At 41.3% G+C, this 24270-nt stretch overlaps 1 protein-coding gene across 3 annotated transcripts in view; it reads right to left on the bottom strand.

Moving 5' to 3' along the window:
- Positions 1–1153: 1153 nt before the first annotated feature.
- The window catches only part of LOC122401969, a 62798-nt gene continuing 39681 nt past the window's right edge, over positions 1154–24270 (bottom strand). The window contains exons 2-4 of one of the 3 annotated variants that reach the window (XR_006259486.1): positions 11114–11316; positions 4217–8820; positions 1154–1689 (exon numbers count right to left, since the gene is read on the bottom strand). Coding sequence is in view for 1 of the 3 variants with exons in the window: in XM_043404441.1 (XP_043260376.1) it covers positions 7261–8820; positions 11114–11316 (1763 nt within the window). In the remaining 2 variants the exon portion in view is untranslated. Of the gene's footprint in view, positions 8821–11113; positions 11317–24270 lie in introns of all 3 variants that reach the window. The other 2 variants (XR_006259487.1, XM_043404441.1) reach the window with 2 other exon arrangements.

Genomic DNA, 24270 nt, shown 5'->3' with positions numbered 1-24270 from the left:
GCGGTATTCAGTATATGGTGTATGCAGTTCCTTGTTAAAAAATTATGGACTGTATCAGAAGTTCTGTGGTCTGGAGTCTGGTGCATATAAAAATGACATAGGAAACATCATTACGCGGAGTGCTTACTTTATGCACAGAAAGCCGACTGGTATTTAAGAAGGTATTGTAAAGTACAACTCGTTAAAGTTAAATGCTTTCAAGGAGGGTGAGAAAGAAACAATAGCGCGGTCCTTAGGGTCGTACGACTGTATTTAACGGTTCACGCACAAACTTAACGCGTTCGTTGCGAGGCGTAGAATGTGCTTATCCACGGAATCAAGGTAATATATTTTTAATTTAAATTTCGCGTAAAGTGAGTGATGAAAAAGAATGGGTCTCAGAAATTAACGAGAAAAACAGGGTACACTTTGTATACTAAAATTAAGGAAAGCGAATACTGTCTATAGCGAGATTTAAAATTCACAGTCAGTTTCAGTGTATAGGTACAGTATAATCTAAAAATTATTTCAGAAGCATAAATTAAACTAAGACAAAGTGGACCAAGCGAGGAAATAAATTCGAGTAAAATGAAAATTCAAAATGGAAAACAGAGGTAGCCAAACACCCTGTATAAGTAGACATTACTGTACATGCAAAACTGAAGTTTCTTCCTACTTTTTGTCAACTTTGGGGGATGGTCTATAGCTATTTGACGGCGAATTTTTATCCAACTTCGTAACGTCCGGTCTGGTTGGAGAAAAGGGATCGAATCGGTCCACTTTCGCGCGAACACGGACGAAAAAGAGGCGCACTCCCGATACAATAATTTCACGGCGCTGCATCGTTGCGCAAGCCTCTCCTTTTCTAAAGTTCATCGCGGCGGTCGGGGCGCAATCTTCGTTCGCGATCTTACGAAAACGCGCGCTAATTAGCGGCGCGAACGCGTGCCTCGTACACGCGAGTCGGTCACAAAGAGAGAGAGAGAGAGGAAGAGAAATATAGAAGGAAAATCACGCGTGGGCGTTCGTTCGAAGTAATAAAGGAGCGTGAACAGCTGAAAGGGTGGTCAGAGGGGGGAAATGGGGCTCGTGTATAAAACAGCGAGTGCGAGAAGTGCCCAAGGCCTCCCAGGCACACGACTTTCTAACGACAATCACTTTTATGTAACGGCCATTATTCGTTCCTTTTTATTACAACAAACGTAAATACAAATATCTCGTGATCTGTTATAATTACGCATGGTCACGGACGTGGAAAGCTCCGCTGGTTACCCGTACGAATTTCCAGCCGAGGCAGATCGCACGTATTGCAGGGATTAGGTAGGGGTCGCGTTACGCGGGGCCAGGGAGTAGCTTTACGGATTCCTCCGACGAGGGACTAGAGGACCTCTTTGGCGATCGACCGGTTTTACAGGGTTTTCGCAGAACAACGTCTGCCTCTCGAGATTTTTCCATTTTTTCACCAGCTACTGCAACCCTCTGCGCTCGGATGACTTCTCACGTTCGCCCGTCCGACCGCTCGGAATTACCACATTTTTACAGACGACCGTACGTCAACCTCTTCCATGCGTCTGTGTGGCCCAAGGAGCCCCGTAGATAAGACGATCCGAACTGCAAGGGGTTGTTCTTCCACTCATCCTGTGTGCACGGTCGTCGGCTTGCATCGACGTCGCGATCGAACCTTGTCGGCCAGGGACACGCTTTTGTCAACTATCAAAGACGGGCAAAATTTTATTCGATCTTACCTTTAAATTTTTATACTCGACACTTTTAACTAGATTAGAATTTTACTCGTCTTTGTCATTAGGGTGGTCCAGAAAATACTGCTTTTATAACTTCACTTTATTAATTTAACTATTTATCACGTAAACTACTATATTAACTCTTAAGTAGGCGCGCCATGGTCTGTAATGGCCCATTACAAGTACCATTACAAGTAGTTTTTCGTTATCTTCGTCCTGTAAGTAATGTATGCAATATTTTTGTAACTTTATTAAAAAAGAGTCGATCTAGTTTTCTGCCTCCTTGCGCGACTACGTAAGGGCTAAGGATAATCGTAACCCAGTGGCGGATACAAGGGAGGGCTTACAAGAGCTCAAGCCCCCCTTCGTTGATGAAACAAATTAAAGCTATTCTTTTGTTCGTTAGAAAGTATAGAACTATCGTAAAATTTTTACGCGATTTTTCGTAAGATCCTCCCCTTCGATCTCCGCCACGGACCACAACTACGAATAATTTCTAACACGACGATCTTTGGGCCCCCTGCAACGCCATTATTTTTCACGCAAGAAACTACAGACATTCAATCATTCTTTCTTTTAAAAAGAATTTTCTTACTCGAAAAAGGCAAGAAATTTTTAACCATACACTAGCCGAATTATAGTCTTTGATATACAATTACAGCTTCGTTTCCAATAATGGCACGAAAGTTCCCAAGCTTTGATCTTTGTTGCATCTCGAACTAATTAGTTCGAAAAGAGTTTTCCAACGATAGAATGATTTAACAGTAACCAGGTAGCAAAGTAAACTGCGCAATATTTTCTGGGACCTCCCTGATATTTCGATCGATGACTGTCCTCTCGAACTCCGTTGCATCGTTGCATGTTTCAGTATAAATAAATAAACAGAAATCGGTCGTTATCGATGGGAAAGTTTTCTCTTGAGATTAATTAGTCGAACGATTAGAAATTTTGCGATCCCGTGTCTCGCGAATTTCATCGTGAAAACGCGTCGATCCGAGCAACGATTCGAGCGGAGATAATCGACAAGTCTCGGTCGTTACGCCGTCGTTTAAATAACACATTCTGTTAGCGATCGTTATACATATTTGTTTCCATTATACTTTCGTCGGATTACAGTTTTATACGCAAAGCACACTGAATCGCATTTCGTACATTGTCACACAATCGTACACAATTTTTATATATCTCTATACATATGCGTATATATACCTTCGAAAATACGAAAATAAAAGGCGAAAATCTTTGATCGGCGAAGGCGATTTTTATCTAAATTAATTTAGTTCGCTGTACAAAAAAAAAAAAAAAAAATCGTCATCGTACGCGATTTGAAAAGGAACGCTATATTATACATTCGATTCACGATCAAGAAATCGACCGATTCTTACAGAACCAACATAAACGTGACTATTAACAACGCGTATTACACATGTACAATAAATAATCGTTCCGCGATCTCAAACAACCGAGACACGAACCACGAAACAGAAATATATATTTTTCAATTTCAATCGATTTACCCTAAAACAAGAAAAGTTATATGTACAAATCTACTCGTTAATTAATTTTTTTCTATACACTTTCATCCTTTTTTCTTCGCAAGAAACGTAACATTTTTGGCACTTTGTTAATTAGCATTAATTTTTTTTCTCGGTAACGACTCAACGTTTCGAGGCTATCGACGATCGATAGGCCACGACAAACAACAACCATTAATCCCTTGAATCAAACTGAATTTTAACTTAAATTTAAGAAACAATTTAATGCGACGTAATCATTTTGCTCGTTAACGTAAAATAAATTCACAAAGAAGAGGCGAAAGTAGGAAAATTAATTATAGGTAGGCAGTAACACTGATTTCCTAATAGCTAGCAGCTAGATTGCTAAATGTATGTCTCTTGTTAATAGTGATATTCATGATTTTCATGTCACCTAGAGGAAAGGACAGAATATAATGTTGCCTAGTGTAAATTACGCCTTTTGTTGCACAGGAACTATCGTAAGAATTTGCATGTTTTCTGTTGATCATGATCTTTTATTTACAGCGTAGTTAACGTAAACTCACGAGATAAGATAGTCTAGATAAATCGAGGAAGTTACCCCATTGTCAAGTATTGTGAAATGTCATGAGACTATTCCCCATATTATTTCTCTAAAGATGCCTAGAATATACATACGAAGGAAACATTTTTTAAAGAGAAAGGACAAAGTCTGGAAAAAACATGAAAAAAGAAAATCAAAGAAATTAAACGTGCTTTAGCTGCAGAGAGAATTGATCACTCCAGGGTGACGAAGCAAGTTTATCGATTTTTAAATTCAATTTTTCATTTATATGTACCTGTAATTAGCTTTTATCAAGTTTGACGAATTTTAGGTTATTAAATTTTATTAGTTTTATCAGTTTTATTTTACTTTTTTCTCTCCTCTTTGCGAATTCATTTTAACGGAGCAACGTCTTGAAACTACGTTTGTAATATCGGTTTTTTTTTTATACGTACTCCGTGGAATTGATCAGTTTGGCTTCCGAGGGGTTCCGTGTACGCGACACGCGATACTTCGGTAAATTACATCGTCGTCTCAGTTTGCTTCTTCTTGCCGCTTACAAAACGTGACACCGTCGACTCGACCGTCGTTCGTTGTCTTTCCCTTCTCCTGTTTCAATTAGCTTCACTGTAATTAATTTGCATGGACCAAGAAGTTACGAGACGCATTGTACGGTTGAAGGACCGTTCGCGCGACCCAATTGAAAGCTCGAACAGAAAACGTGGATTCAACGAGAGAGAGAGAGAGAGAGAGAGTACGGGAGAGAAACAAAAATGGAAATTATCGTCCGGATAAGAGGTAACCGGAAGTCGACATTATTTAACGCGTCAGTCATCGAAACGGGATGTTCGAACTTCGACAGCCAGCCACGTTTTCACCCGCCTCCATTTTTACTAATTATTTACAATGGCGGCTGTCGATCGCGCAACGAGGAGCAAATCGAACGGGATTTACTTCTTTTTACGCGCACAACGAAGTACCATCGATCAATTTATATACGAAACTAACGATCGAAGATCCCTTCGCAGCAAAATGGTGCAATTCTTTGATCGATTCCGAGATTTTGCAACGATTCTTAACCTTTCTAGACCAGTGATGGCAAATTAACGATCCAACGACGGTCAGGTGACAGTTATTTTCATTCGTTCTTCCCTATTTTTTACGATGTTAATGTTCTTAACACAAAATGGCGCTGAAATTATTTTATGATCTGAAATTTTTAAATTCAACATTTTATAAATATTTGAATATTGCCTCCACATAGTTTGATAAATCGCAGAGCTTGTCATGTATTTCTTTGATCACAGAAACTTTCATTGTGAACTATTCTTGAATTATGATTTATAGGAATTGAAATTTTCAGTCAACTTGTTTGAATTTAACTAGATGAACTATCAATTACTTTTAAACAAATAAAATAAATAAGGAATTATGAATGTGAACGAAGTAGTAAAATCACGTATACGTGACAGCGGCCGTCAAAGTATTAAGATTCGAGTCTGTAAAACCCAACTACCGCCATTTGCATATTGTTAATGGCACATATTTTATACATTTTAGATGAAATAGTAATTTTATTGTATTTTGCTTTCACTTGTTTTCAACTGAATACTTTGGCAATTGTATTATACTACACAGCTGATGGAAGAACCAATTTGTGGAGTATTTTTTTGACGGAAATTATAAGAACGTTCATGTATAACAGTTAATGTAGAAAGTGAACACAATAGAATCTCATTCATTTCTTAGATACTTTTAACTCATTAATAGTAGTATAAATAAAAATTGAATTTACAAATGTGAATATCCTGTTCTCCGCCTTAATCTTCCTGGTTCTGTCATATGAAAGATTTTTGATTCGTTATCGTTGCTCTGAAAGAAGACTTAAACTTGGAACTCTAAAAATGCCCGGAAAATTCAACCACTTATAACTTAACTAGGAAACAATCTCTTTTTAGAGACGTGAAATTTTCGTTTCTCTTGCACCACTTAGCTACGCAATCTCCATTTAAAAAGCAACGATTCTTTGGATATTATCAATTAGGCAGAGAGCAGAAACGCGACCGAGGGACCGAAGATAGAAAGATCGAGACGCGCAGATCGTCTTCGAGTTGCATTCGTCAGGTGTTGAGCGTCCCAGCGATCGCTCGAGTGAATGGAAATTACCGGTTTCTTCGATCCTACCTCTCTCTCTTCATTTCTCGATCCGATACACCGTCGATTCGTGACATCGGATAGCGTTCGAGCGTCTCGTCGAGTTTTGTGTTATCTACGAAAACGGCACGAACGCAATAAATAACAGAAATTTACACGATCGCGGATTAGAAATTGGCGCGAGACGTTCTTTAAATTTTTCACCGTTTTCCTTCCGCGTAGATCGAGTCGCGACGAATATTTAACAGTCGATCGAAACTTCACTCGCGCTGGGAATCGAGCACAGTTTGAATCCTGAAGAGCAAAAAATGCTGCTCCGGGCAGCGACTTTCTCCCGACACGAGTGTGACGATTCATTGCGGCCAACAGAGGAGCTGGTTCGAGTCTAGATCACTGACAAACATTAACCGTGTTTCGAGCCAGCTTATAATATATTAGGGGTGTGCAAAAGTTTCCATCGCTCGAGTATAGGCGATTCCGTAAGTCATTTTTCCGCTGGTTTAGCGCATTCGAAATAAGTTATTTTTAAACGTGTCCGAATGCTTCGTAATATTTCAATATACGACTATATCCTTGATCTATATTATTAGCTAAGAATAATGCCCGCGACCTTCGAATTCGTTTCACGTCCGCTCTCTTTTACTCTATGTTACTTTTTATCTATCTTTTTCTTTTTACGTGCATACAAAGGGGGATCGACCCGTTAAATAAAGAATTATTATTTTATATAATATTAATAAAAATTCAAGTATTAACAAAAATTGTCTATACGAAATATGCTAGAGTAATAATAATCAAGTACTGTAACTATCTCTGATAAATCTCGATTCTTCTCAATGAGAGATATTTATCCTTCACCTCCTAAACACTTAACGAAGAGGATTAAATTGTCTATTCTTATAAGGTCAATATCCAACGTAACTCTGTTATTTTCGAATCCGTTCAAACGAAATTTATCTTTTCGTTTGTTAAAGTGTTTTTTATCCATAAAAAGTTGCCACGAATATCAACGATACTTGCAGATTTAACATCGTTAGCAAGCGTATAACGAGATTCAAGCGTGGAAATTGACGATCGATGACCACCAAGAGGTGTTGTCAACGTCATCAAAGAAGACTCGACTCCAATTGCACGTGTTTTTTCTTTAAACCTCCTGTAAAAACAATGGAAACTTTAGCACATCCCAAACAACTTCGAAAGCCTAGTTTACTCGGTATTCCGCTAGTTTTTCGCAACACTCCGTAGCGTCGGAGCCCGCCGTGAGACTCGGAAAGCCCAGCTTTCGAACGCGCGGCGATTTCTCACGCGAAACAGAAACCCGAAGTACGTTTTCCGACGCGTCGCGTTACTTGAAGTAATGTTTCTTTCTCGTCGACGATCTGATGCACGGCGCTTCGTTGCATTTGGAGCTCGCGGGATCCTTCCACGGGCTCCTGGTGGGCGTTAAAGGATCGCTGAATCTCGTCTTGACGAGAGAGGGGGACTTCTGATTGGGATCTTGCTCGATGTCGCCCTCGAAGAATCGGCACATCTCTCTGACGGGTACGGCTCTGGCTCCTCTGTTCAGATCGTGGAGAGATCTGGCGCGTTGTTTCCCTCTGGGACTCGGTTTCGACGACGTGCGACCCAGATCCTCCGTGCTCCTGGCCAGTCGACCGCCTAATCTCGAAAGTGACTCGAACAACGTTAGTTTCTCTCTGACTGGCACGTAGTGATCCACCCTCTGACATCGTTCCAAGAGCCTGGCCACGTCCTCCTCGCGCGGGGGGTTAGTCAAGACCAACAGAGAAGTCGAGGACCTCGGCAGAGAGGTCGAGTTACAATTCTCGACTGGCTTGGCGGTGGTTTGCGTCAGTTGACGGGGTATCGGGATCCTGGACGATAATTGAGCCAGGCGTTCCATTCTTTCTTGAAGCGTCTCGACGGTGGTGCTCGTGATCTGTTGCGTTTGTAACAATTGCCCCTTCTCCCTTGTGCTCCTTCTCTCCCTGGCTCTGCTTCTCCTTTCGCTGATATCCGTTCTCAGTATCCCGGGACTCGTGTTACCGCTCTTGGGGCTGTTGTTGTTCCTCTTATCGTCCTCGTTGCGATGGTCGTCCTCGAATCTCACCGTGGAGCACTCGCTCGGCTTCACCGGCGGTAGTCTGCTGATAACGTCCTTCTCGTTCCTCAATCTGGAGGTGTCGCGAGCACCGTCTAGCTCCTTCTTCATCGGCGCCAGACAAAAGTCGTCGTTGTCGTTTCCAGAATAGACCCTGCTCCTCGATCTGCTGGAACCGTACGTCTTCACGACTTCGTTATTGTTCTCTTCGGCCCTTGCTTTCCGTTTCCTCGCGTCCTCCTCCAATACTCTCCTGCTTCTGGCCTCGTTCTCCCGCCTCCTTGCCTCTTTGTACCTCTGGATTCTTTGTTCTCTGGTCTCTGGCTCGGGAATAGACACCGTCGAGTCCACGGAATCCACGCTCGAACGACACACGCCGCCCCAAGGGAGGCTGTCGTCGCTACCCTCGCTGCTCTCGCTGCAACCCCAAACTCTGGTCACCGGCGGTTCTTTCGTTATTATCGTCGGTATGCTGCGAAACTCTCCGAGAAGGTCCTCGTCGCTCGAGTTACTACTCGACCAGCCACGTAACTCGCTTCTGGCCCTTCTCCTGGACTCCTCCAGTATCGTCGTCGAGCTCCTGGTGTCCTTCTCCGTCGGGGAATCGCCCGGCCAGCAACGCAACTCGCTCCGAGAACGTCTTCTGGACTCTGTGGGGCTGTCGGGGAGCGGAACGGGTCCTCTCGGGCAGATGGTTAGGATCTCTAGGAAGTTCAAGCAACGCTGGGCTCGGAACGGCGTCTGCCTGACCAGTTCTGCCGCGATTGCTCTGACCCACGACCAGTAGATTGGTTCCGTGTCAGCCTAAACAAAGAAAAACCCTTCTACAGTGCTGTTAATAATTATAAATGTATTAAATGTATTCTCTATATTGGATCCAAATTTCGTTTCCACCGATTCGTAATTACCAACCTCGAAAACATTGGGGTATCAATTTTCATTAAAATTGTAAATGTATTCTCTATGTTATTTATTAAATGCATTAAATGTATTCTCTATATTGGGTCCAAATTTCGTCATTAATTTTCACCTTCGATTCACAAACAGCAACCTAGAAAACATTGGGGTATCAATTTTTATTAAAATTGATGCTTTCATGTCGATGGTTTGGAATCGTTATCCGGAATAGTGTGCTTTCGAACCACCGAGCGACGTCTCCGTTCGCTATTGTCTCGCATAAAAATGGTCTTATTGCTTAACAAGCCGCCACGTCGAAGTGGATACCAATTTCAGAAACGACGTTTTCGTCCTCGAGAGTTTTCCTCCCCCGCGAACGAGTCCCGACCAAAGCAACTCCGGTCTCCGCTCAATCAAGATGTTACGAGATGATTGCACGGACGTCCTTTGAGTGACTAAGCCAACGGGGCGAAGGAACTCGTCCGCCAGGAGAGAAGGATGGTGAGACTCCTTGACAATGGCGGGTCATGGGAGAATGGCGCACAGATCTCCCACGCGTCGGTTTATCGCCGAGACTGCGGCAGCGGATTTTGACCTTGCCTACTGACCTTATTACCTTCCGTACCTCGGACGGATACGAGTTACGTCACCGCGGGCGTCCTTCTGGCTTTATCTTTATCTTATCCGTCGTCCTTGGCGAAATTCTCGCGACGTTATCGATCGCTCTTCCGTCCGTGCGTCAAACTTCTCGACAGGACGTCCTCGTTCCACGAATTCGGAAGGGGGAGGAACGATCGGGGCTGCACGTTCGATGGAACACGGTCAACGGATATACGTTCTCAACGAGAGCACCGATCGAGACTCGTTATGCAAAGCAAGGAGAATGTCAGTCGAATCGAAATTTTTGGTGAAGCCTAGGAATCAAGAGCCGACCGGCTGAGATTATGGCCGGGGATTGTATAACGAGATAGAAATCGAATGGCGACGCTACTAGACCGTAATTAGAAGTTGCAGCGTCAAGCAAAACGGGAGCTCTTAGAGGCCGATCAGCGCGAGAAAGTGTTTACAGGCAAGGGAACGGATCGTGCCGCAGATAAAAGCCATTTACATGCAATTACATTGCGTGCTGCTGCGAATTATTCCGTCTCGCCTATCCTAACTTTTCGACTCGCTCCTCGTTTCCAACTATGACCACCTGCGTCTCTAATGTCGTTCTACAGTAATGATTCTTAAAATGAGCACCACAGGTGATTCGTAAATTGAACATTTCTATCCCTTCCAACTTGAGGGTCAGGCCAGTGAAACGTGAAACGTAATGCTTTGTGAAAAACCGGCGGCTGGCATTTAAAGACCACAATTTATTAATTCTAAAAAGATATCTTATTTATTAAGTTAAATTAATTAATCGAATCGAAAATTATGGATTGCAACAGAAAGAATACTAGGCCCTAAATCTTCTATCTTTTGTTCCTTGTTCCAATTTTATTTTGGTTGGCTGATTTTTTAACGTTTGGAACGACCTGTAGCTTACAGAAGATAATGTCAGCAATTTATTGTTGGTAGCATCGGAAAGTATGATTACTTCCTTTCAAAATGACCGAAGCTTCATTAAAAAAGCATGTTCTTCAACAAAGTTACAGTTATTTGAAGAAATGTCCGCATTTCCTAGCTATTGAGTTATGTGTGGAGGACATGCAATTGCTAAAATTTTGAAATATTAATACCAATATCATTTGTCCAGTTACGAAACCTCAATCAACAAATTGGTATTCTTGATTTTCGTCCTAATTTGGCCTCTAGAATCTCTCATTAAAATTTTTCTCTATCTTTTTTATTTACAGAACCATCTATTAATCTAATAATCCAATTGCAAACGACGAATGAAAATGAAGAGACAGTCTTTTCTTCTTTTTACGTAAATCCTTACTGTTCAATAACCGCGTGGAATACAAATAGTGTTTCCGTGTTTACTGCGGGCATGATGCGTTAACTAGTTACGATACATCTGTCGGGACGCGTAGAGAATTCGCTGTTGACTAGTTCCCCAGTTAAAAGATTAACAGATTGCACTTCTAACAAACCGCGACTTTTCCGTAACTGTCTCCAATTGTGTATCGTCGTAGAAAGTAGGCTGTATGCGCCGAAGTCGGGCATATTTCATTCTGTGTAAGGAATAATCGTGTCAGAATGATCCAATTACCCAAAATGTGGCAAGAGTGTGGTCCTGCGAGTTGCTCAGCATGAAACCAAGCGCCAATGCATGAGGTTGACAGAGGCTGGGTGCTGCCTGACGCAGGTTCAACGCCCTCAGTGGCAACCTCATCGGAGTACCCTCAACCCACAGCCAACCCATTCTGATGGAAACGATCCGCCTCTCTCCTAGGTCCTCCACGTACAGCTCGCCTGAAACAAACGCAAAATTAGGGGTCTAACGAGGATCAATCAGACCTAGCGATTCGTTGATACGAATTATTGATCGGACCCGTAGTAATTGAGGATATGCGCAATGACCTTTAGCCTCAATCGTATCTAATTAAAAGTACCCCGTCGACATTGTGCATAATTTATCCGCAACGACGTCGTCGTTTAAGCAACTTTACATCGTACGGTCGTGTGACATTTGCTTTTGACCCGTGGTCTTGCAGCTTCTGTTCCCTTGGCAACGGCTTTGAGCAGCTCCTAACCCCACGACGAATTTCATAATAAGTTTCTACGTTCGATCTGAACGGGAACAGATAAGCCGTAAGCCCGGTTAGTCAAGAGATTGACGTCATTCCACCGTACCGCGTAGGAGTGGAAGATGGTCTCGACATCACGGACAGCTTGCAGTCTCCCTTTAGCCCGTCTCTATTCTCTCGATCAATTACCACTGAAAAGGGCACCTAAATACGCCCACGTGTCGTCCACGACGGGCATTCGTGACTATTTTAGCCCGGTCCTAAAGTAGAAATAGATGTCAGTATTTCTACTCCACTCTGGAAAGAGGGGGTGTGGCTTTCATGGAGTCTTCCAATTTCACGGCGTTCCACACTATCCAGTAGCGAATAAAAATAAAAAGAACTATGGTCTATTTTAACACCATCGCCTTTACTGAATTTTCCAATTTGTTGTAAAAAATAATACATACGTTTTTTGAAAATATTTGCGTTTTTTAGTGTGATTTACATTTAGTACCGCAGTATCTTTCAAGCTGTTAATTTAAGGCAACTTGAACTTTAGTTTAACTTTAATTATAGCTGTTCAAATTTCCCCGAAACGAAGAAAATAATAAAAATTATTACCAAGTTTTTGAAAATATTTCTTTGTTTGAAAGGATCGATCATACACAAGGTGACCGTTTCAACATTTCTGAGCTCCTTTCCAGCGAAATCGTTTTGCAAATTACTGGAGTAAGTAATAATCTTATGCAGTCGTGTGTAGGGATTAACGAGCATGAATCATTCTTTCCTAACCAAATTCATCAATCTTTTCAACCGTTTAATTTGCTACATGTGGTCGAGCATTATCTTGATGGACAAAAACACGTTTTCTGTTAAGCAAATTAGACCGGTTTTCTATCAGTGCTGACTGCAATCATTTTAGTTGTTGATAATAAACTTCCAATAATAATCAAAAATTCCAATAGAAGTAAGAGAAACGTACTACAATACAAATATAACAGAATGATTGGTAATTATTTAGAAAAGGGGGGATCTCATCGATTTCGATGATTTTTGAATATGTTGCAGAAATTAACATTTTGAACAACTGTTTTTCTTCACGTTATTGGTGGGTGATGGTTGACAAAAATCTTGTTATTTCGTGCGTTTTTGTTTTTTTTGGACAAGTTCCATAGTGTGTTCCATTCTTCTTTTGAGGCATGATTTATTGCAAGATCATGGTCTTGATATGGGATTTGTCTTGGGGTTCCATCTGATGGGAGCAGTGTTGCTTCTTTGGCTGCAATGTCAGCTTCGTCGTTGCCCTTGATTCCCTGATGGGATGGGGACCCAGGCAATCGTGATGCGTTTGCCGTTGTTGACCAGGTCTGTGTATAGGTGTTGAACGTTTGTTACGAACCCTCGAAATCTTGTTCACGGCGAAACTCTCTTATCTCGACTATCAAGCACGAGTCAGCCGCGTTGTGTCATCGCGAGTCGTCGCCAAACATGTCCATTACCGCACTCGAGGAATTCGTTATCAAAGTCGAAGCCACGAAGGACGTTAGCAGTTGGAGCTTACTATCGGAAGGACACGATCGACCGGAATTCCTGGGATTCCAAGGTCCGATAACGCACGTCCAGTAAATTGGCGTAGAGGGGCTGCCTTGGGGTCTTTCACCTGCATTCCTCCGGCATGTTTGTACGCACAGATGGACTCCATGGGTTGCGTGCTCGTCACGTAGCGACCTACGACACACGCCCCCGACTGGTTTCCACGGAAACCAGCTGATGGTCCACGAATAGCCACGGATCATTTCCATATTCGCATCGATCGACCTCGCTAAATATAGAGCCGCGGAGGCACACGTTCAATGGCACAGCTTTTTCAGTGTCGGGACACAGACTAGGGCACATGGACACAATTGCTTAACCGACGTGCACCATTCAGATAACTCTGTATTCCCCATTTACCCTGCCTGTCATAGCTGTTAACAGTGCTATCAGGAACCGGCGACAGCCGCGTTTGCTTTCTCGTTATGTTTCCTGTTACACTTCACGCGATCATATTGTAAGACACTATATAAAATCATATACATAGATAAATTGTTAAGAAAGAATTCTATTTATTACCGTAGTTACTTATTTAACAATGTTACTTTTCAAAATTCCAAAGTTGCATGAAAATACCGTTATCATTAATCGCGATAAAACTTTAAGATATTATTGTAGGAGATTTGTATTGAATATTTGTGCCTCGCTGTAGTTTCGTCGAATGTTAATTTAGGGTTGAAAGCATTTAGAAGTACGAAACAAGTGGTTGTGAAAGACTTGAAAGCTTGATTCGTCTTATATTTTCAAGTACTTGGACACCTCCTCGTGAAGATAATAGTTTTTTAGATTATCAGGTCAGGTTTTTGGTCGAAAGTTTTGTGTAACAGCTATTAACTCTTATTTTTGGAACCTTTCCAATTTACGATTTATAGAATCTCTAGAACCAGAGAAGAAGCTGTGATCAGAACTCTTCGACGTTGAGGCTTGTTGGTAGCACCGAGAAAGTGCGATTTAAAAATCAGCAACATAAATTCATAGCACTCGTTCTCCTCGGTTCGTCGATCCGGGGCCTGGAAATCGGCACGCGGCGCTTGCATAAATTACCCGCGCAAAATATGCAGCACGCGGTGACACGCGAACCTAACAAGTCGATCGTGACATACGTGACAGCCTGGAAGAACTATCGGGATTACGGTGTTTCGCGTGCGTCGAGAAACCCGTGGGTTTTTTGTTTTTTGTTTTATCGTGTCCTGTCGTGTCCTTATCGCGAAAGTGTCGCGAATTTCGATGAGTTCGATCGTCCCTATCGTCCAGCTAATCGTCGCTGTAGGAAAATGGCATTTCATTTGTTTGACAAATTTTATTTCTTTCGTCGTTTATTATTGGCCGAAAAGGTCCAAATTTCCTACTCAGAACAACCAAGGGACTAATTGTAGAGACAGAGTGGAATAATTACCACCACAAGCATGCATAGTGAATCGAAATCGCACATTTAGAGCAACATTAATGAATGTTTTTGTACAGATTTAAAAAATGCACGCTTCAAGAAAAAATATGCGACATTTAAAGAGAAAGATGTCTTACGAATAGACTCTAAAACACAACATTCTATATAATGGGAAAGTTAAAAGTTCGTCAGCTTGTAAAACCGATCCAATAAGAAGGTTCATGAAACGCGTTTATGGGTGTGTTCTCCACAGTTCTCCGATTTAATAACTCGCAATAAAAACATAGGAATTCTGTAACGGTCGTCAAGTTAGCTTTTGTTCGGCCAGATCCGTCACAGTGCGGCGTGGTCGCGGTGAAAAACGGCGCGTTTCACCCGCGTGAAAATGAAAAACGAAAGCGTCCGTGGAACGTTCGTCTCTGGAACGAGTTTTCTAATCTCTTTCGACTGTCAGTTCCGAACCACTTGGCTGGCAGCATTTTTGCAACGGTGAATCACGCCAGTTTCAGGGTCAGTTACCAGAGACTATTACAAATGGCGCATCGTGAGATTTTCCACGAAGAGGATTACGAAACGCGTGAATCATCGTCACGACCGGTGAAACAAGCGTAAGCAACAATGTTTTCGGGCGTCCAGACGTTGCGTTAATTTCACCGGCACAAAGGAACAACTCCACCGCGCTTCTGCGCGCTCGGTTCTTCCAGTTTCCAACGAAACATCTGTTTGGGGCGTAAGACGGGGTGTGAATCGTGTTTTCTGGTCGAGGAGACTCGTTTTCGGGAGTCCGTCCACCGGGAAACTGTGCACACCCATTCAGCCGACGATCTCGATGCCAGGAAACGTGTTCGAAGTCGACGATTCCCTCGAATGGGAGGCACCATCGACTCTCTCACGGTCCATTAAGCCCGAGACGTTGTACGCAAGTCATTCGCGTGAACGTACCATAAATAAAATGATCCTCTCTAGACCCGCATCCTGCCCGATCCGAAAGTCCTTCGTCGACAGTATAAACCAGCAACACTCGACGAGAGTATGTGACCTTATTTCTGAAACATGGAGGCCTACATACTCGCGAAATCACTTTTCGATGTCAGTCGATACGCACTGGGGTTAGATAATACAAATTTACCACGCAAGATTTCTCCATACAGAGGTGCACGAACCATTTCTACCATTACAGTGTGTCTCATAATTTTGAGACTAAGTTTAGAATCATCGACTCAACCTCATTGCCTTCTTGTAAATTTTATTTTACAATGCTTATTTTATATAGTCACAACCAAAATTGTATAACGTAAAATTAAAATTGAATGTAAGTTTATTGTTAAGATACTATAAATTTTACTGTATGCAATACAAAAATGTACATGAAATTTATAATTGTGTACGAGTATAGTATGAAAACTGTGCAACTGATTGCTAATTTCATATATTTGTCCATATAATAATTGACAATTTGTTGGCAGCAACAATGGCAAGTGTGTTGTTAATCACTTCTAGCGAATGTTTATACATATAATTTGATTTTTGAAAAAAGTTCTTTGACGAATCGTTGGAAAATATGATGGTAGAAAAAATGGAGTATGTACCTACATGACCAACAAGATCACGTACTCCAAAACAAAAGGATGAATTTGATTTAGAAGAAGTTGAATATTGAGTGCAAAATTTGTGTATACAGTCCCTGTGTAATTAATAAAAACGTTCGATGATAACAATTTACAAGATGCTGAGCCAGTTTCGAGTAATTTCAGTATTATATCAAGGACGCGAAGGGAGAGGTGAATGTAACCAAGTGTTGTTCCTTCGAGACGCCCGTTCATGGACAATCCCTTTTTCCATTCACGAATTTTTATTACGGAAGTGCATGAATATTTATGAAAGCAACAGAAGACTCCAGGCATCGGTCGGTTCTGCGTGGAAGAAGCTTAACGCTCGTCGTTGCATGTTTTATCTGCCTCTCGTTGGCCAGCTTACACCACGGTAGCACGTTTCACTCAGGAAACCGTTTATTTCCTAAGATCCTAGGATAACGCACGGCTGTCACGTATACCGGGTGACTCTTTCCGTTTTTCCTAGGCTGCGCTTGTTACCGTTAACCCATTCTCGTTGACACGCAACGGGCTGACTCTACAGAGCATTCAACCACTGGTGGCCATTTTTCAAGACTTCCATTTCTATTTAAAACTGAACACCATTTGGACTATGTACATAATATAAACCGTCCACTATATTTTAAAAAGAAAAACGATAAAGGCTGTAAAATATAAATTTAGTACTCTTGTAGGACAATGGTTAGCATTACTAGCCACTTGCTCTAACAGTTTACACCACACATTCACACTAATTTATTTATCCTTGTTAACCGCTTATTTCGACAATTTTTTAAATGTAAACACTCCTTTCACTTTTTTTGTTATTCTTCATAAATACAAGTAGTGGGGTGCATATAAATGGAACCCTCCTGTATATCAAATGTTTCCGTTTAATATACATATTTCATTAGTCGAATCTTCTAATCGTATAAACGAGGATTCTCCACTATTTTCAAATTCAGCACATTGTTTAACGTCGTTTTATAAAAAGGAAGACACTATCGATCATATCCTTTGGAAACTTTCAAGGGTGCGTTAGCGCATTGAAAAAGCCCGAATCGATCCCACGAAAATCACGTTTGAAGGACGAAGGTTGGGAAAAAGGAGGCACGTTTCCACTTTTCCGTTACCTCGGTCAACATCGAAAATCCTGTTTAACAGACCATCATTTTTAACCTCGTTCCTTTACGCCCGTCTGCCTTCTGTCAGGCTCGGCGCGTCATCCTGGTCATACAGGACCCACGTCAACCGTTTTTGCCCTCGCGGTCGTGTCCTTGCGTGCACCATGAATTATTTATTCGCGAGAATCATCAACGGGAACACCGTCCATTTTCCATGCAGCCTTTCGTCCCGGGACGTCCGTGCCTCCCCAACCTTTTTTCTCTCCCGTGTGCATCGATACGAAATCCTTTGTCCTGACCAGGACCAAAATTCGGAGTTCGGTGACGATTCTATGAAAAGAACGAACCTTACGTTCACAGCTCTTAAAAAAAAGAAATTTTCTGCATCCAAAATATGATAGAATTAAATATACGTAAGCTAAATGGTACAGGATGTTTGGCCACCTCTGAGGAGGTGAAAATTTGCCCAACTCTGTTAGGAGCCATCGAATTAGGAAGTTTCTCCGACTAGATTCGAGTCGAACGCGAACCGGTAGTTCGTACACGAGGAAGGAAATCTGTGCTGCGTCCCGTGGAGGTGAAATGCGACGTGAAAGTGACAAACCCATAACGTTGGGACGGAACGAGCGGTGGACCAGGACGGGCTGTCACGAGACCGGAAGCTCCGCGAGTTACCAGGAAGCGGAGGTGGGAACCGTACGCATTGGCAGTCGTCATGCGAGTCGAGCCTGTCGACGAAAGATAAAACAAGAAACCCCGATGGAAAAACGGCCACCGTTATTGCACACTGCCACGACTTTCTGGTGCACGGCGTTAGCGTGACAGTGCCTGTCTACCTAGTTCGAGTATACATACACTAAGCGACTGACAAATGCAATAAAAATGCAGTTGCTCCCTTCGTACAGGGAGTTTCATAACGCGTGTTGACCACTTCACCGGTCGACGGGGGAAATAAAGACAACGAATAGAATTCGTACGATCGCGGTCCCTATTTACCACTATTTAAAACTTTTATTTCAGTACTCTTCGTAGTACTTGGATGACCACTTAAATTATGCAAATTTTATTCACGAATACTGAATAAAGATTATAAATTTATTAGAAGACTAAATTAGAATTAATTAACGGATTTTTACAAAGCTATGGGTAAAAGCCAGTTCACAATAAAAGAAAATGCCCATTCAAGAACAATGGCTGGCATTACTAATCACTTGCTGTAATACCTTACTCTGCACATCCACACTAATTTATTTATCCTTGTTATTTCTAATCTTTCTTCAAATATGAATAAATGTACAAATAAAACCAAAGCTTAACATATTTCGTAATTTCTTTAAAAGAGACAAGCCACGAGAAATGTTACTTATTTTTATCTCGAAGAAATGGAGTACCCTTTTCAACCGGGGTCTTGCACAATGGTGCCCCGTGATTAAAGCGTTCTGCTCGCGCGAAGATCGAAGAAAATAGTAAAATTGTCTGCCAAAAAATTTGTAAACCACTGTTTAAGTGTGTCGAGATGTGGAAAAGGTTGGGAAGCACTGCTGTGTGTGGTTCTCGGTGGTTTGACGCCAGGCACCGCAAGATTCAAGGCACACCTGTGAGTCACAGTGTCTCGTCGGGCGAAACAAACGGTTCGTTAGTAGTAATTACACGGCAAACCCGTTACAAACACTTACGAGGGAGCGTGTTTTTGCGTGTTCCGTGTTTGCCGCCGCGGTTCGCGCTGGAAATCCAGTTCCTTTGGCCCAACGATTCACGAACCCTATACACACATGTAACACCCCTGACGAATGCCTGTGTGTTTTTTTTTACCAGGTTATTAGGCTTGCTTCCGTCCTATTCGTCCCTGTAAACGCATCGATTCAATGACAGGCACCACGACTCGACTTCCCGACCACGAATCCAATCCTAACGGTAGGTTCTGACTTTTCAGAATCCCTGCACAATGAACCAGGATGCGCGTAGGGGAGAATGGCGCTGAAAGTAACGGGGTTGTAACAAATATCTAAACAGACGATGCTAAGAATAGACATCAAAGCTTTTCAAATACGTCTTTTCATAGTAATTTGTTTCGTTTAACCATGTTGCTCCCTAAACGGTACAACGTCTCGTAACGTGACGATATCAAATAATTTGTAAAGTATTTACTGTAAAAAAAAATGTTTCAAACAAATACTTCTTTTCATATTTCGATAAAATATTATTTGCAGATCAATTTTGTTTAAAAAGGTAGGTTATTATATTTCTAAAGACAATCCTTGTTGGATATTAGACATTATCGAGCATGAGGCATCTATTGAGCTAAGTTAGTTTACTACGATGATAAAGTACTGATTTCTCTTGTTGCATAAAAGCTTCCCATTTCGCATGTTATGCACAACGGAGGACCATTAAGTCAGAAAAAAATGGACACTAAAATTTGTTACTTCCATCCTCGGTCTCCCCTACGTTTGCAAGAGAAAGTCAAAATGAAACATTTTATTCGAGGGGAGACTATGTACTTCTTTAGAAGAAACCGATCACCTGGAAGAATCGTTTCTTCGTCCCTAACCGACTTTTCTGCGCTTCTCGATGGAGTGTTCTTCCTGTTTTCTATGAATTTCACGGGTCACCCGACCCACGAACCTCACGGTCGAAGCAAATCCGTGTTTGGGAATAAATCATCGGCTGGGAAACGGAAATCGTCCGAACGCACGGTTTCTTTTAAGCACAAGCTCTTTCACTGATCACTTGCACGTTTTTTATTTTGTTCTTGCGTTCTTGTCCATCTTCCCAACTTGTCTTTTACACCAAACTTATGCAAAACTCGTGTACTCCTACGTAAACATACATTTGTGTTGTCTTATATTGAATACATTCGTATCAATTTGGAATTCGCTTGAATTTGAACAATTTTGAGAAGAATCTTCGAGAAAAATCAATTTAGTGAAAATAGAGGGTTCGATCTTTAAAATGGCACCAAAAGGATTATTGTTGTATAGTTATCTGGCCGTGATGCTACTTCGACTTTTCTTAGTTCTTATTTGTTTTTCCATCGATCGTAGCGTAAAATGTTTTTCAATTGGAAAATTCTGTGACAATCGTCCAAGGATTGCGCGACTAATGACAAAGGCTATTGTAAAAGGAACAATCGAGACTAACAATCGACAGAGAAAACGAGGTTGCAGTGCTTAACGTATGAACGTTAAAACAAATATTCTGCGTAAAAGACTATCGTTTATAAATCACCAAACGTTTAATAAATGTGGAATAAAAACGAATTGACACTGTCAAACGATGTAAATTACAAAATGAAACTAAACATTTTTTAATTACTGTTTTATGAGTATATCAGCCTCATTGGAAAATGATTTGGGAAATATTTTGTCATTAATATCTTGCCAATCTTCTAACAATATTTTCAACGAATTTTTCAACAATATTTCTAACGAATTCTTTGATTTTAATACTTTCATTACTAAGCAAATTTGGAGGATTTTTTAAATAATTTTGATTTTTGATTCTTTATAAATTTTTTTTTTAGCTGTATATATTAGTTTTTGTGTGGTTTAAATTTTATTTAGTATATTTTAAACTATGAGCAAATGTATATGTCTAATACGTATCTGTGAAATTTTATTCTGTATACATAAATTCTTTTTCTATTTACATGAATTTCTAAATTAACAAATAATGAAAATCTAAACATTTTTATTATAAAAATCAAGTAATTAGTATCTAAACTAAATAATTTATGTTTTGTTTTTGATTGAAAACAGTACTTTATTATAGAAATAACATTTTTCTTCTTTCCATAATCTTTCAAAAGTAGTTAAACTTTTGAAACGTTAAGCGTTTATCTTAAAAATTTGCTTCTTCGTACAATTTTACATATTTCCAGTAAAATAATGACGTAAAACGACTAATCTGACCAAGGAAATTAACAAGGCCGCTTCAGAAACTTCTATCCGTACCTCGATTCTAATTTTCCAAGATGGACGAGCAAAGTGTCCGGTAACTTATGACCGGTACTGTACGTAGCTGCTAAGTGGCAACTATATAGCTCTTCTAGAACGGAAGTCGCCATGGATGGGTTACTTATTGATCGACCCACGTACAATCAATCTGTATCAGTTACCACGAATACCAGGACATATCTAAAACGCGGTGTACTTATTCCTGAAAGCCTCAGACGCCAGACTTTTAATAACCTTTCGTTTAGTCGCGCCCGGAATATTTCTGAATAGCTCGAGCATCTCGCGACACAACATTCCCCCCGATGATGCTTTTCTCACAGATGCTTTCTGTTCCCTTGGTATCGGTAGACGAACGTAATTATCGCACTCCCGGAACCCGGTCTCGAATCTTCTCGACTGCCTCGCCCCGTCCGTCCTTTGATCTTGCTCTCCATTTTTTCTCTGTCGCACTTTGTCCGTAGACGCGATCCGTGGGCGTCGTTGTAGGGTATATCAGAAAAGGAAGAAGCCGCGAAGAAGGGAAAGAAGCCGCGAGTAACGGATACGAGAAGACAGAGGGAGCATTCATGGAACAGCGACACGTGTTTCCTTGCTCGTTTCTCTCCTCCCTCGACCCCTTCGAGTGGGCGTCTCGAGCAGCGTGAAACTTGGCTAATTGAACGCGAAATTTCCTCGCAAACGAACCGGGAAACCTCGGACGGATTAACATCGTGGGAAAGATACGCGTTTTTTCCTGAGAAACGCGAACGGTATCAATCCCTTAATACCATTCCTCTCCTCGTAGAACGATCATTCTTTTTCCATACAATCGGAGAGTTTCGCACGTCAGAGTCGCTCGATTCTGATTAAAAGCAACGTGAAAGTACCTAATATAGCGTAACAAAAGTCAAGTCGTTGTCCATCGAAATGCAATTCATATTTTTGCGTTTTGAGTCTTCCCTTTGCAAAGGGTGAACGTTATGTGGTTGCACTCATCATGGTTTACTTTCATTTTTCTTGCTGTCAACCATTTTTCTAGCAAATGTATGTGCTTCTTTAGACTACTGATCGCTTCGTTTGACTGTTGCACTGTCACAATTAGGTTTTATTTTATTTATTTAATATATTTAAGGTGTAAGTGTGGGTTTTATACACTTCCTTGTGACACTTCGGAATAAATAAATCTTATGTCAGAATATGAATGTCGAACAGAATTTTATGAGTTTAAGTAGTGTATTTAGGAGGTGTTTGTTTATGACTTTTAATATTCCTCCATGCCAGGCCTTCTCGATATCTAGGAATAAGGGTGTTCAATAACTTTTGTTTTCCATGTATCGATTTGTTCTATTGTTTTGTTAATTTCAAATCGAACTAGACACGAGAACTCTGGTTCGCCGGCAGACGATTTTCTTAGAAATCGAAGGCAAAATTCCGCCAAGCCGGCGCAGCGCTAACGCGATTAATTACCCTTATCTATTTATATCGTGAATTTTTATCGCCGCCGGAGAAAGGAGGACCGCGAATAGACGATGACTCACAGTAAACATTCAGTTACCCCTCTGCGCCGGGAACGTGTCGGGGATTCAGAAACGCCGGTTGAAAATGAAGAAAATGACGTGTCGGGAAGAAAGGCACGAACAAACGAGCGAACGTGCTCAGGAAGGGTAGATGGAAATGGATGACGTCGATTTGGGCATCCTAGATCGAACAAATTCGTCGACAAAAGTTACTCGTTTTCAAGTTCCATACCTCCAGTTAGTATATTCGTTTGAAAATTGCAAACCTTTTCGTCGGTTTGCTTTCCTAATAAAGGGTTTCTTGCTGGCAACCCTTATTTCGTTGCTAATTCTCTCCTCATGTTTTCATGTTCTATCTCAGATCCAATTTTTGGAGCACTAACTTTAGGTTCTGATTATTTTAATTATTTTAAAACTCTATTGTAATGTTTTATGGTGCACCCTACTGGTTTCTGTTAGCTATTATATATTGATTATTTCTTTAACATTTTTTCCATTTTCTTTCTATTTCACTAAGTAATTATAATAGATTGGTGGTTTATTTTTTAATAAAAGGATAATTGTTGCCTGTTTTTTGATACAGGAAAAAATCCCAAAGGTATATATTATCCTTTAGAAAGTGACTGCACAAATACGAACGAACGATAATGTTTATGACTAGTTATATTCTATTTGTGTTTTCTGAGCAAATGAAACATGAAAACTTCTTTATGAATAAAAGTTGTCCATTGTAATAAACAATATTTGATAAAAATAGATGGCAAGTATTAACAAGAAAGATGTTTTTTACTTCAATTTATATCAAACGTTCGCAAAGTGTACGAATACGAGTGTAACTGTAAATTATCATTTTCTAGAAAAGTATTATTATAAATTTTGCTCTTCGCTGTACAATGTCGAGTCGGTCTTGACATAGGACCGCAAAGGACTAACAAATCACATGACGATGGCTGCCTATGTCCTCAACTTAGCACATGTCCACGCGCGATTCAGAAACTCGAAGGAATCCAACGGCTGCAGGAACATTAATCCCAGCACGGATAAAGAGATGATCGACGATCTGCGATCACAAAAGGATAGACCAGCGTCCCCGTCGACGACAAAGGATTCTGTTTACCCAGGAAATTATCAAGATCCGTTCCATGGGAGCCGAGAGAATCATTTCGCAGGATTGTCATCGTCAGGACACACCCAGACCGCCATTCGATCGCCATTAGACTGCTCCTTTCTCGTGAATGTTTTTTACTACCCGTCGAGGACTCTCGTGGTGCACTTGGAGGTTCGTTATTTGATCGATAACGGTGGAGAATATGTTTTTTTTTTGTCTTGGAAAACGTTCACGGAGGGCATTACGCGCGCTGTTTGTTATTGTTTCTGGCGCGCGGGCTCGGTGCACCACGGAGGGTCGGCGCACGGTGGTTTCCGTCAAAAGCGCGGACATCTTGCGGCGAGACGACATCTGTCAAACGTTCCTACGCTTTTTCTTTCGGATTCAACTTTTCCCGGCTCGCACGTACACGCCAGAGCACTCTCGAGCACTTGGCTCGAG

The sequence above is a fragment of the Colletes gigas genome, unplaced genomic scaffold, assembly GCF_013123115.1.
Source record: "Colletes gigas isolate AHSC1104 unplaced genomic scaffold, ASM1312311v1 Colletes_gigas_Sc00031, whole genome shotgun sequence".
Classification (NCBI taxonomy): Eukaryota; Metazoa; Arthropoda; class Insecta; order Hymenoptera; family Colletidae; genus Colletes; species Colletes gigas.
Note: the sequence above shows the minus strand (reverse complement) of the source record. Positions and strands in the feature narration are given on the sequence as shown.